Below are 12,757 nucleotides of genomic sequence, written 5' to 3' on the forward strand. Positions count from 1 at the left end.
GGGTGTCGTGTCGCGCGTCACGCCAGCCCCGACCAATAGGTTGCCGGCAGGGGTGGGCGGGCCCGGCTGCGGCGGCTCCGCCTCGCGCTCCCTCGCCGCCGGGTCCGGGAGCGGCCGGGGCCGCAGGGGCGGGAGCGGGTCGAGCGGGATCGTGCCGGGCCCTGCGCCGGGCTCCGGCCGCTCCCGGGGCAGCCCGGCTCGGTCCCCGACACAGCCCCGGGCTCCCTCCCGCCGCCCGGGCCCGGTGCCCCCTGGACCTGCGCTCTTGGAGTGTCGCCCCCAGGGGATTTCATTCATTTAATCGCCGTGTTGGTCACAACCCCGGCAGTCTGTAACGGACACAGGCCCGCGGGGCGGGGGCGTCCCGCCGGGGACACCGCACCGGCCGGGGGCGGCACAGCAGCGCCCGGCGCCAGCGGCGAGGGCTGCGGAACGTGCGGCAGCTCCGCTCACACGCTCGCTGGTGCGCAGCCCCCCGTGTGCCCCTACCCCTGAACCCCCACCCGGGTGCCCCCAGATGTGTCCGCCGTTGGCCCGTTCACGGGAAGCGGCCGCACGGGCGGATCCTGCCGCAGGTCAGGCCCCCGGGCGTAGCTGAGCCTCTGCCCAGCCCCGCTGATCCCAGAGCTGGGGCCCGGCCCGGGGGTGCCGGGGGATCGGGCAGCGCCAGCATTACCGGCACCGCGCCCACGGCAGCGCCGCCTGCCCGGTCCCTCCGCGCCGGCGCGGGTGGGTGGGAGGAGCGGCGCTCCCCCAGCTCCCTCTGCTCCCAACCGTGAGGTCACCCCGGCCCAGCCGCTGGGCCAGGAGCCTCTGTGTGCAGAGATCCCCAGCCGTGGATCCTCCACGAAGCTCCACCGGCACAGGCCCACGGCACCCGGCTGCCATTCCTCCCTGGTGCAGAGCAGGAGATGCCGGCACAGACAGAGCTTCCCGGGGAAGCTGCTTCCCCTCGCTCAGGCCATTCGCTCCATTAGGGTTTGGACCTTCTGCCAGAGGGATCACCGCCGGGGCCGAGACAGGCGATGCCCCGACACAGCGTTCGGGATTTCCTCGGTGACCAGCTGCCTGTCTGAGGCCGTGTGAGAGCTTGGTCGAGCAGAAAGGCAAGTGGTCGGCAGACCGCTTCCGGGAGTGCGGAGATGAAACCCTCACACCAGGCACGATTTCCTCCCGAAAAGCAGGACTTTGGGCAATAATCCAGCCATTCAGGGCCCTTCAGGTACGCTAAGCTCCTGCACCCAGCCAGCAGCAGCTCTAGCATCTCTGCTGGGAGCGAACGGGACAGAATGGAATCCGAACCCTCCCATAGCGTCCCTCGGGCCGGGGCCGGCAGGGGGCGCTGCCGCCCGCTCCGGGACCGCGGCCGCGCTGCCCTCGGTGGGGGCGGGAGCGGGGACCGGGGAGGGAGCGGGAACGGGCTGCAGGAGGCGACCCTCCCGGTGCCCCATCCTCGTGGCTGTGCCATCCCCCTCGCTGTCCCACCCCGGGGCTGGGCTGTCCCCACCAGTACCACATCCTTGTGGCTGTGACATCCCCACTGTGCCCCACCCTTGTGGCTGTGCTGTCCTGGCCAGCGTCCCCTCCCCATGGCTTTGCCACCCCTGCTGCTCCCCTGGGTCTGTCTGCTGTTGGGTCTGTCCTGGCCCCTCTGTGTCCACGTCCTGGTTCTGCCCCAGCACTTGCTGCACAGAGACATGGTGGAGCAGCTGCTGCAGAGCCAGAGGGACCAGGAGCAGAGTGAGCTGGGATGCGTCTGCCACCTCCCCGACACCCTGGGTGAGGGTGCTAGTCCACAGGAGGTGCTGGTGGCCCTGCTGGTGACAGCTGCCAGGCCAGGGAACTGAGGTGAGACCATGCACTTTCCCCCCAAACACTGCATGGCCCCTCTCCCTGCTTGTGCTCCTCATGGCCCTAATGCCCTCCCATGCCCTGCCCTCCCATCTCATGTCCCTACTGTCTGGTGTCCCCCATGCTGTCCCCTCCCAGGGCTGGCTTCTGTCCCTCCAGTGCCGCAAGTCCCCTGAGCTGTCTCTGTGTCCATGGTGCCTGATGTCTCCATGCCATCTCCTCTTCAGCTGGGGTGTTTCCCCTCTGGCACCCCGCAGTGGGTGCTGGGGCACACCCGGGGCTGCGCTCCACTCTGGCTGGCCCTGCAGCCCCCCAGCAATAAACCTGTGATGGGCACAAGTGATGAGCTCCGCTCCCTGCCTGTGGTGACACGTGGCCCCAGCACCTATCCCTGCCTGACCTTGACCATCCCAGCAGCTCCTGCCCCCCAGTCCCTGCTCCCTACCCACATGCAGTCCCTTGTGCCCCCCCCAGACCAGGGCAGCCCCAGTGGCCCCCCAGGTCTCTTCCTCGGAGCAGCAGTGGCTCAGAGAAACCCTGTGGGGGGCAGCTCAGGGCAGGCACAGCAAACCCAGCGCCAGGCGGGTGCGTCTCAGCAGAGGCACAGGGCAGGGGTGAGACTGGCGGGTGCTGGGGTAAGGAGGAGACTGAGCCATGGCTACAACAGCAAATGTTTATGGGGTCTGGCCTGGTGTGTTGCAGGTAACAGGGCGCAGCGACATGCTGGGCACAGAGATTAATAAAGCTACAGGGGGAGCTGGGTCCCGCAGGGCTGGTGCTGTCTTGGTCCAGCTCAGTGCCGGAACTGCGGCAGTGGGGTGGGGATGCGGATGTCCTGACCCTTCTCCAGCCGCCGCTCACAGTCAATCAGGTAGTTCACACCATCTATCACCAGCTGCACCAGCTCCACCTGCACCAGGAGCACACACGTCCTGACTCGGGGGCACCTGTCTGTCCCCACTGCACGAGGGGTGGCAGTGCCAGTCCCCAGTCCCCATGTGCTGCCTTAGCACATGGCCCTGGAGCTGTTCTGGTGCCACAGACCCACCAGACACACGTTCTCCAGAACCTCCCTCCCCAAAAGCAGCTCTGCCCAGCACCCACCTCTGACTTCCCCAGCCGGTCCAGGTTGGAAATGTCAAAGACGCTGCCAGTAGCCGCAGTGTCCACACCACCTGTCCCACGCTTCTGTAGCCGGAGGTTCTCCAGGATCTTAGGGAAGCGGCTGTCCTGGTGCCCAGAGAAGGTGTCAGTGCTCAGAGGGGCCACCAGCAAGGCAGTCGGGGCTCTGTGGCTGACTGACCCTGGGCAGCCTCCTGCTGTTCACTGGACCCTGTCAGGGGGCTCAAAATTCCACAGAGAGCCCTGTCCTGAGCAGAGCCAGGGTGACATCTGGATTCCTAGCCCCTTCAGATGCAGCCTGGACCATACGCATCCTGGGGGAACCCAAGGGAGGCCCAGAGCAGGTCCCATGCAGTCCCGCACCCCTGCAGGACTGAGCGCCCAGCAGCCGGGGTTCCCCGGCTCCCACAGAACCAGCCGTGGTGATACCTTGCTGAGCAGCGGCAGCTTGATGTGGACACCCGCTCGCAGGCCAGTGCCCAGGTTGGAGGGACAGGTCAGGATGTAGCCCAGCCGCTCGTTCCACATGAACTCCCAGCCTCGCTCCTGGATCAGCCGCTCCACCTGGCTCGGAGGCACAAATGCCGCTCAGCCCTGGTGTGCCCAGCCCCAGCAAGACAGCCTGTCCCTGCGCAGGCCCTGGGGCCCCGTGTGCCCCTCTGCCTGGCCCCTGGAGCTGCTCACCTCCTTCAGGCCCCGACAGAACCGCTCGAAGACGCGCTTCATGTTGCCTCCCTTCTCCATGGAGATGATGCGTGTGTGGTCCTCCTCGTTGATCCAGATCAGGAAGGTCTTTTCGTTGTTGTGCCTAGGGACAGGTTCGTGTGCGGCTGCACTGGTGGCCAGCAGAGCCCCTGTGCCCACCCAGCCACCCGTGCCAGCCCTGTGCACATGGTGCCAGCACTGCCCCATGGCCGCGCTGCTCTCCCTGTGCCCATAGCTGGGGCTGCGTTGCCAGAACACAGCCCAGCAGTGAGGCAGAGAGCCAGGAGATGCTCCTGGAGACAGGCCAGCATTCATCCACATGTGCCACTGCGGGTGACCAGTGCTGGCTCCGGTGCTGTGGGTGCAGGGAAATGCTGCTAGGGAGGAGCAGCATGTGCCAGTGTCAGTGTGGTGGCAGCCCTGCCCAGCCTGGGGACATGAGCTCAGCTCCTGCACTGCGCAGGGAGCAGGAGGAGGCTGGGGCGTGGGGTGCGTGTTGGAACGCTGGGTTAGGGGTGGCTGGAGCTGGAGAGTGGGTGTGCTGGGAGGTGTTTTCCACGAGGCTGCTCTAACAGCGCTGTGGCAGCAAGGGTGGCGTGGGCAACTGCGTGTGCCGGCTGTCACTCTGCGGGTGTGTGGGATGCTGTGTGGGATGCTGCATGGCTGTGCTGAGATGCTGGGAGGGAGCAGTAAGTCGCAATTGTAGCAGGATTAGTTGGGGGTATGTAGGGTGTGCAGAAAGCAGGAGGAGCACTGGGTATGGCCTGGAGACCAGAAGGCAGTTACATGGCTTTGGCCGCCTGGAGTTCAAGGTGCTGCAGAATGGTGACAGCGGGAAGGGTCGGCAGCAGGGGCTGGCTCTGAAGTCCCACTTCTTAGGAGGCTGCTGTGGCTTGTGTATGGAGTGTCTGGCAGCTGCGTGCAGCGCACAAGGGTCTCCCAGGTCAGGCAGGAGCAGGAAGAGCCCAGCTCTGCGTGACCACAGAGCTGGCACTGGTGCTGCTCGCACTGGGGTCTGCACTGTGGCCGGCACAGAGACCGCAGTGGCGGTGCTGGAGCAGCTAGACGGAGCAGTGTCCCCCACCTTCCCGTCCTGCTGACTGCCCGATGCCAGGGCAGATCCTCACCAGATCCCTCGGGCGTCAGGCCAGTCCCGGGCCATTCCTGCTGCAGTCAGGAGCGGGGACACCGGCTTGTCGAAGAGGAAGTGGTCCTGGAGGGAGGCAGAGCACATGGGCTCACTGGGGCTGTGTGGCCGGTGCCAGGACACCTGTCTCATTGGTGCCAGGCTACTGGACAGGGTATGCACCACGGCTGTTCCAGGCAGGGTAAGCTCGCCAGCTTTCCCCAGCTGTGGGTAGGAGTCCCTGCTCCCCTGGGAGGAGGCAGAGGGCTGCTGGTGCACTGCCCATCCCACAGCAGGGGCTGGTGCCACTGCCCACACTTGGGCAGGGATGTGGAGCAAGAGCCAGAGGGAGCTGATAGCTGCTTGGGCTGCGTTCAGCGAGCTCCATCCTCACCTGGCTCAGGAGGGCTGGGCAGGATCACAAGCACCCTCTGCATGGCAGGGTGGCCTTGCTGGGGAGGGGTCCTGCTCCCACGGGACAGTGGGGCTGGGACAGGAGCACCCCGCCACCTGGAGAGGGACTGCTGGGGAAGGGGTCTGGCTCCGTGGGCTGCACCGACTCACGTCAATGAGTTGCTGCTGCTCCCTCTCCGTCATCTCGCTGAGGCGGTAATACCGGCCCGCCAGGTCCCCGGTGAGGCCATTCAGTGCCTCCACAGTCACCTTCTCCACCTCCCGCCGCTCAGCGCGGGTGCAGGCTGGCGGCAGACTCAGCCCACGGATGCTGCGCCCAGTCCGGACACGGGATGAGAGCACATAGCGCTCATCAAAGTGGCCAAACTTTATCTGCAACAGACACAAGCCATGGGTCACTTAGAGGGTGGCACTGGTAGGGCCCTGTCCCCGAGGCCCAGGGAAAGACACCATGTGTGGCACCGCTGCCCGGCCCACACACCTTGGTGGCATCCAGGTCTGTGGTGTGCTTCATGGTGCGGGGGTTGTACCCGTTGTGCCGGTCCTGAATCACAGGGTCAAACAGGTCAGCAAACACCTGGAAGTGAGCAGCACAGTGTGCAGCACCGCAGAGCCAGCACTGCGCAGCCCCGCCAGGAGCTCAGCGCGGTCCTGCTGCCTGCACCAGGGCACGTGGCAGCAGGGGCGTCCAGCGGGTGAGCGGGGCCATGGTGGTCCTGCAGTGCAATGGCAATCCCTACGGCCAGCGCTGCCCAGGTGAGCAGGGCTCCAGGGCCAGGAGGAGCAGGTTGCAGGGCTCTGGAAACAGCTGCTCCCAGGGAGCCCTGTGTCCCACGGGGATGTGCTAGGGCTGGCCAAGGGCTGGGTAGAGGAGGTGGCAGTGACCTCCGAGGCTGTGGGACGTGCTGCAGGGACTGGGGCAGCTCTGGCTGCTGCAGGTGCCTGGAGAGACCAGAGCAGGACAGGGCTGAGGCCACACTCACCTCATAGCTTTCTTCATCGCCAGCCACCATGCCCACAGTCTTGATGAAGGGGTGGCCGGGGTTGTCAACACCTGTCTGGATGCACTGGTCCAAGGTCCAGCCGTTCGGGGTGGCTTTCTCGCAGAGCCGGGCATAGATGGCTGGTGTCAGGCTGCTGGCCATGCAGTTGTTGTGCTTCCGCAGGTCGGGATACTCAGCGCTGCAGGAGGAGAGACTGACGGGTCCCTTGGGGCCTGGGGACCCCAGCACTCATGCCCTTACCACACAGAGACCCTCAGGCAGGTGTAGGCAGGGGAGCTCTGGGGATGGAGGTCAAGCTGCTTTGCTCGTCCACTCCAGCAAAGGGCAGTGGAAGCAGGATGCAGTCACCAGCATGGCACAGTGAGGGCAGGGAGCGGCCCGGGCCGAGGGCTGACATTGCCACAAGGACAGGATTCCATGAGCAAATCTGAACCAGTCGTTAGGGTGCGGCTCCTTATCAGCCACGTACCAGGGCCCGGGACTGGGAGCACTTGCTAGGCGAGCGGTGGTGGCCACGTCACCCCACACGGAGGCACATGCAGCCTGTGGTCTGCGCTGCCAGGGCAGCCAGGCTGGGGGAACTCACTCCCACTCTCCCAGGGGCTGCCCCAGGCCAGCCCAAACTGAAGTGGCTGCTGCCACTGTCCCTTCAGCCTGTGCAGCCAGTGGGAGTGGGGACACACGACATACAGTGACTGCCCCCAGGCCCCCACCGGGTCCCCCAACCCCCAGATGCCAGGGGCAGGAGATCGGTTGACCCCGATCTGCAACTGGTGGGAACCGCACTGCTCTGGTACAGTTTATTGTATTAGGGGGATGCTTTTCTCTAATCAGCTTAGCAGGAGGCTGTCTGCTGACCTCATTCCCACTTTAGATGGGCTTTGTGCTTGTTCTGCGCTTGCAGGGGGATTGGCAGGGCAGGACCTGACAGCACTCTCCTTGGCCAAACCCTCTGCTGGAAGCTGGTGCCTCAGCTTGCCTGAGCGGGACAGGACTGGCTCTTGTTAGCCCAGGAGACCTGGCTGGTGTCCCAAGGGGTCCCACAGTCCTGGGGACACCTGTGTCCATGTGGGAGATGAGGAGCTGGAGCTTGTGCAGTCCGGGTCAGTGGCAGCCGCAGCTGGACACTGTCCCCAGCAGCGCATCCTAGCACTGTCCCAGCACCCAGGTCCTGCTCCTGGCCCAGCATCTGCGCAGGGCCGGGTCTGGCTGCCAGCATCAGCCCCGTGCTGCAATGCAGAGCTGCTGTCACTGCCGCCACCTCCCCTGCGTCTGCAGGCCAAGGAATGTGCGTTGGCCCTTCGCCTACGGCTTGGCTACTGCTTCTGGCTTCCTGCACTTTGCAGAACGGGAGGCAGGGCTCACATTGTTTGCTCGGCACAGGGCAGCACTGGCAGCTCCAGCCTGGACCAGTGCAAGGAGGCGTTTGCTCCTGGAGGGTACTCGTTCCAGGTCATGCAGGAGGAGGGCTGCTCCCCCAGCCCACACACATCTGCACTGTGTTGAGATGCTCCAATTCAGAGCCTGAGTCCTTGTACATGGGACGCAGACTGCCCCAGCTTCCCCCACTGCTCCCGTCCCTGCCATCAGCTGGCTACGGACCCATCTCCCCAGGGACGGACACTCCGGTAAAAAACATTTGCTGATGAGAATGGGGCATTTGGAAAAGTTCCTCCCTGGTCTCCCGGACAGCTCATGCTGCCTGGCACACCAGGACCACAGCCTGCTCTGCTGCCCACCGGTGCCAGGGAACGCCTCCAGAGAGCCAGCAAAGGCTGCTGAGGGAAGCCAGCTTACTTCAGGAAGCAGAAGATACTGTAGGTTTAATCATGCTGCCTGCTACGATCAGTCTGTACCTTCACTGAGGTGTTCAAGAGTCCAGAACCCTGAGAAACCCCGGCCCCTGCCTGCGGGGTCTGTGCCTGCTGCAGGGCTGATGTAGCCCCTGGTCTGAACTCACCCTCTCCAGGACAGCCTGAATCACACTCAGCAGCTCTGGGGAGTCCCTCAGCCTGTCCAGAGCACCTGAGTCAGGCTGGGCAGTACCAGGACCTGAGGGCAGCACAGAGTGAAGGTGCTGAGCACTCGATGCTGTGCTCGCAGTGGTGCCCGCAGAGCCAGAGCTGTGGGGACATGGCCTGTCCGTGCTGTGTCACAGGGTGGCTGGAGCAGCAGGGACTGCGTTCACCCCACACCCCCTGGGTGTCCAGGTGTGCTCTGTCACAGGCATTGAGGCGACACTGCACTTGGCCTTAGTGGGGCTGCCTTGGCCCCTTGGTTTTTGTCCTCAAAGCTGGTTTTTGAATTCTGACTCTTTTAGCACTATCCTTTGTTCCCAGTGCCATGTGGCCAAGCAACAGGGTGGGCTCCCTCCGGCTCCTGGCCACAATGTCTGCAAGTGTCTCCAGCAGAATGTGGACATTTGCCAGGAGCGGGACTCAGCGCTGCCATCCTGCCCATGCTGTCCTGCCTGCGCCCTCAGGGTGCAGCAACCACCTCCTGCCCTTGTGCAAGGAGCCGCTTCACCCTGAGACCTGCCAGGTGCCAGCAGCTATTATCAGTCTGTCTACTGCCTGGGCAGCGTCTCCTGGAGCAGCAGCTCCCTGCATCTCCCTGCTGCTCTTCAGTACTAATCCAGCAGCCTCCTGTGCCCTTTCTGGTGTCACTGGCTCTGCAGGTGCCCACAATGATGGCAGCTCCTACTGCACGTGGCCCCTCAAGAGGTGTGGGGACACGTGGGGACACATGGGGTGAGCGGCTGGTCCCGGCGCAGTGGCGGCGCAAGCGTAGGTGCTGGCAGTTGCTGCAGGCAGCAGAGCGAGCGGCTTGTTTACGCAGGGAGGAGGGGGCTTGGGCTTTGTGCAGAGACACTTTGGCGGGAGCCCCAGCGTGACTATCCAAATGTGGTGCTGTTCCCGGTGCAGGACCCCACAGGCAGTGGGCATGTCCCTGCCCACGGCTCCTCGGGGGGAGTCCCTGCCCCCAGCGAGGCCGTTTACGCTGCGGCACTGTGCACAGCGCTGCTCAGATCCCTCAAGGCTACTGCTGACATCTCTCGTTATTTAACTTAAAGACTGGAGGAGCAAAATACCCAGGTGGGTTGACTTGCCCACGCAGACCAGGATGCTGTGGCTCAGCCCCAGGGCTCTGTCCAGGCTCTTTTCAAGTGTCAGCACCCTCACAAAGCTGTTCCCAGCCAAACAGACCATCCCAGAAAGCTCATTTTAGAGCTTCTCAGCCACAACCCTTACCCTGATTTAATCCCCTCCTCCAGACTCACCTCGGCCCCCTCCTTCCCATGGATAGTGCCTGCCTGTGCCTCCAGCCCTGTCCTTGTTTTCAGCATCAACGTTCTGACCTGACGCTTCTCCGCAGCCACAGCAGCACAGCCAGCTTGGCCCCTGCCTGCCGCCACAACAAGGACACAGCCTTTGTTTTGTGTGCACAAGGGGACGCTTGTGTGTCCCGGTTTAGTGGGGACAGGCCAGTTCTCCTTAGGACCCGGTGCCCGTGCAGCAGCAGGACACAGCGTGCTGGCCTTTCCCACACCAACCAGCAGCTCTTACAGCTTCCACTGCTTCTCTCTCACCATCCTCACTCAGTGAAGACCTGATGTCTGTGGCCCTGCAGTTGTTCAGAAAGCTTGAAAATACAACCCTCTTGGGAGGTGATAAACAATAACATCCAGCCTTCATAATTCTTTGAATTCACCCCATTTGCATCCCCTAGTCTCTGTGTCCCAACACAGCAGGTCTGAGCCCCAGCACTGGCAGACAGCTTTCTGCAGGCGCTCAGCCTGCAATGCAGCGCCGCACCGCTCTCTGCACGCCGTTTGGTGCAGTGATCACAGCAGCCGTGTGTTTGGAGCAGCAACGTGCTGCCCCCTTCCCCATTCTGCTCCTTTGCTGTGCACAGTCGCTGCTGGCACCAGGATGGAGAGAAAAACCCGTTGCTCGCTTTGCAGACCTCCCTCCAAGCTGTGCCAGGCCCAGCAGCCAGTGCCAGCACCAGGCGCAAGGACCGGCCAGTGGCCACCATGTTCTTGTCCCCTCCCAGCCCTGTCCGTTTCCTGGCCGGTCCCTATGAGGCACAGGCGGCTCCTGCCTCCAGCCCCCATTCTGTGCCTTGGCCCTGCAAGCTCCTCAGGGCCAGGCAGCGCAGGCACCCGGCAGGACCTGCTGCCACCTCTTGTAGCCTCGAGGCCTCCGCATCCTCATTGCTGCGGTGAGCAGCGGGAAGAAGTGGTGGTGAGAAGCAGCGGTGAGAAGCAGTGGTGATGCCTCTGCCCGTGGCAGTGAAGCGCCTGGTGCTCTCAGGGCCAAGCCAGGCTTCCCAGTGCAGCCCTTGGCAAAGAGCACTTTGAAGGGGGAGTGACATGAGAACTTTTGTGTTGGAGCTTGAACCTTAGCACTGCTCTGCAGCTCTGGCACTTATCTGGCTTAAGGGATCAGGCACGGGTTGTGTAAACGGGGCCAGCGGCTCTAGCAGAGCCAGTGTTACCCCAAAAGCACTCCTAAGCCAGGCCACAGCCGTGCATGCACCCGCCTGGCCCTGCTCGGCCCCATGCCCACCTCCCAGGAGTCCTGACTGCACATCTCAGCACTCATCTTCTTCCAAGATTTGCCTGCAAGCTGGGGGCTGCCTGCTCAGAACCTGCAGGCCCCTCCAGTTCTCCTGTAAAAAACTGCCCAAGATGGAAGAGTGAGGACCTGCCAGGAAACCTTTTATTTCAAATACAGAAGTCCCTGTCCGGACAGCTAGCGTGTGGAAGGCTGGTATGGCCAGATGGGGCAGGGCCAGGAGCTGCTGCCAGCCCCCCGGGGGCTGCTGCAGAAACTCTGGCCCTTGAGGACGGAGCTCCTGGGTGTTTTGCCAGCAGAAAACGGATGCTTGTGCTCTGTCCTTTTCCCACCAAGCCTCTGACAATAGGGCCGAGCCCGGGGTAGCTCCGTACCCGCGCTGGCTTTCCCTGCAGTGCTGTCCCACCGCAGTGGCCCGTGTACCTGCCAGCTCCCAGCCCCATCCTCCTCGCCAGCCCCAGAGAGTCCCCGCAGACCCCCGCTCTGCTGACAAGCACTTTTCCCCCTCCAGCTCCCGCCTACCCCGCGGTTACGGGTGCAGCGGCTCGTCCGGGTGTCCGGCGACCGCCCAGAGATGCCAGATCGGAGCGTCGCTGGCGCCCAGCCCCGGCCACGGCGATGCGCCCTAGGGGTCCCGCAGCCCGCGCGGCCCCGGAGCAGCCCGGTCGGGCGGGAGGACCCAGCCCAGCCCCGGCGAGCCCAGCGGCCAAGGCGGGCGGGGAGGCCGGGCAGGGCGCGGAGGCCCCGCCACGGCGGCGCCGGTGCCCTTGGGCGTGGGGACGGCGGGGCCCGGCGTCTCCGTCCCTCACGGCCAAGCCCCCGTGGCCGCGCCGCCGGTCCCCACCGCCGCCCGGGGCCCCGGGGTCGGCGTGGGCTCACCTATTGGGCGTCCTGGTCGCCTCCGCCCGCGGACGAGCGCCGTCCGCCCCGCCAGACTCATGAGCAGCCCCGGGACCCCCGCCCCGGCCGGAGCTGGGGGCAGCCCCGAGCCTTCCCCGGTTCCGCGAGGACCGGCCCCCGCCCGCCGCCCGCCGCCCCCCGCACGTGCGCCCCCGCCGCCCGCGCCCGGTACCTGGGCGGGTAGAGCCGCCGTTGCCGGTCGCCCGCGCTGACCGTGTCCCGGGCGAGCAGGAAGCCGGCGGCGAGGGAACCGGCGCCCACCATGGCCAAGAGGCCGGCGGAGCGGCGGCCGGGGAAGGCGCGGGCGAAGGTGCTGGCCATCGCGGAGCAGCGGCGGGAGCGCGGCGGCGCCGGAAGGCGGACGTGATGGGAATGGGAACGGGACGGGAATGGGAACGGCGGCAGGGTGCGCGGGGGGCGGGGAGCTGGCGGGACACGAGGGGCCGCAGCGGCACCGCCACCTGCTCGGCCGCCCCGCCCCGTCCCGCCCCACGCACCGGGGCCGCCGCCGCCTTCAGCACCGCGTGCCGGACAGCGCCGAGGGGCGGTGGCGCCCGGGCCTGGCTCCGCACCGGGCCCTGGACCCCCGGCCCCACCCAGGGACCCTGCCCCACGGCCGGTGCGGACGGGCACGGCACCGCAAGGCGCAGCCCGCGGCCGAGGGTGCGGCTGGGCCGAAGTCCGGCACCTGTAGCCGGCAGCGACGGGGTGCGGGCCTCGGGAGCGGCGGACGCGGCTCCTAGACGACCGGGAGCCGAGCATGCGATGCAGCCCGGGATAGGTCGCGGAGATGGTGGCCGGTTCTCCGCGGCCCGGCCTGGCGCGGGCGGCGGTCACCAGTCGTCCTGTCCCTGCGCGGCACCGGGCGCTCCCTCCGCTGCCCCCTCATGCCGGCACAGGGCTGTCGGGCCGCGCACCCCGTGTCCACGGCACCGGCGGGGCCGCACCGGAGGGGACAGGGAGCACACCGTGTTCCGCCGCCGCAGACCTAGCGGGACAGAAGCGGCGGCGGGCGCTGCCCGAGGCGCGCTGCCCAGCTTCTCCGGCGCACTGGA

General features: G+C 65.6%; 1 protein-coding gene and 1 long non-coding RNA gene across 3 annotated transcripts; one reads left to right on the forward strand and one right to left on the reverse strand.

Annotated features, from left to right (window-relative positions):
- The first annotated feature begins 97 nt into the window (after nucleotides 1-97).
- LOC110365222 (uncharacterized) lies at nucleotides 98-9,903 on the forward strand. Its single transcript, XR_002424560.2, has 2 exons — nucleotides 98-1,222; nucleotides 1,680-9,903. It is a non-coding gene; the product is annotated as an uncharacterized LOC110365222 (long non-coding RNA).
- On the reverse strand, nucleotides 2,511-12,288 carry LOC102084371 (creatine kinase U-type, mitochondrial). 2 transcript variants are annotated; one of them, XM_065076927.1, is made up of 9 exons: nucleotides 11,875-12,288; nucleotides 6,202-6,400; nucleotides 5,700-5,795; nucleotides 5,369-5,590; nucleotides 4,806-4,891; nucleotides 3,658-3,781; nucleotides 3,403-3,537; nucleotides 2,956-3,081; nucleotides 2,511-2,761 (listed from the first exon to the last, which is right to left on the reverse strand). In XM_065076927.1, the coding sequence occupies exons 1-9, from the start codon at nucleotides 12,021-12,023 to the stop codon at nucleotides 2,645-2,647; spliced, it is 1,254 nt and encodes a 417-aa protein (XP_064932999.1). In that variant the 5' UTR covers nucleotides 12,024-12,288; the 3' UTR covers nucleotides 2,511-2,644. The 2 variants fall into 2 exon arrangements, with proteins under 2 accessions (XP_064932999.1, XP_064933000.1); XM_065076928.1 differs by lacking the exon at nucleotides 11,875-12,288 and adding an exon at nucleotides 9,503-9,643.
- Between the last annotated feature and the right edge of the window lie 469 nt (nucleotides 12,289-12,757).

This window comes from Columba livia, chromosome 11, assembly GCF_036013475.1.
Source record: "Columba livia isolate bColLiv1 breed racing homer chromosome 11, bColLiv1.pat.W.v2, whole genome shotgun sequence".
NCBI classification, from domain to species: domain Eukaryota; kingdom Metazoa; phylum Chordata; class Aves; order Columbiformes; family Columbidae; genus Columba; species Columba livia.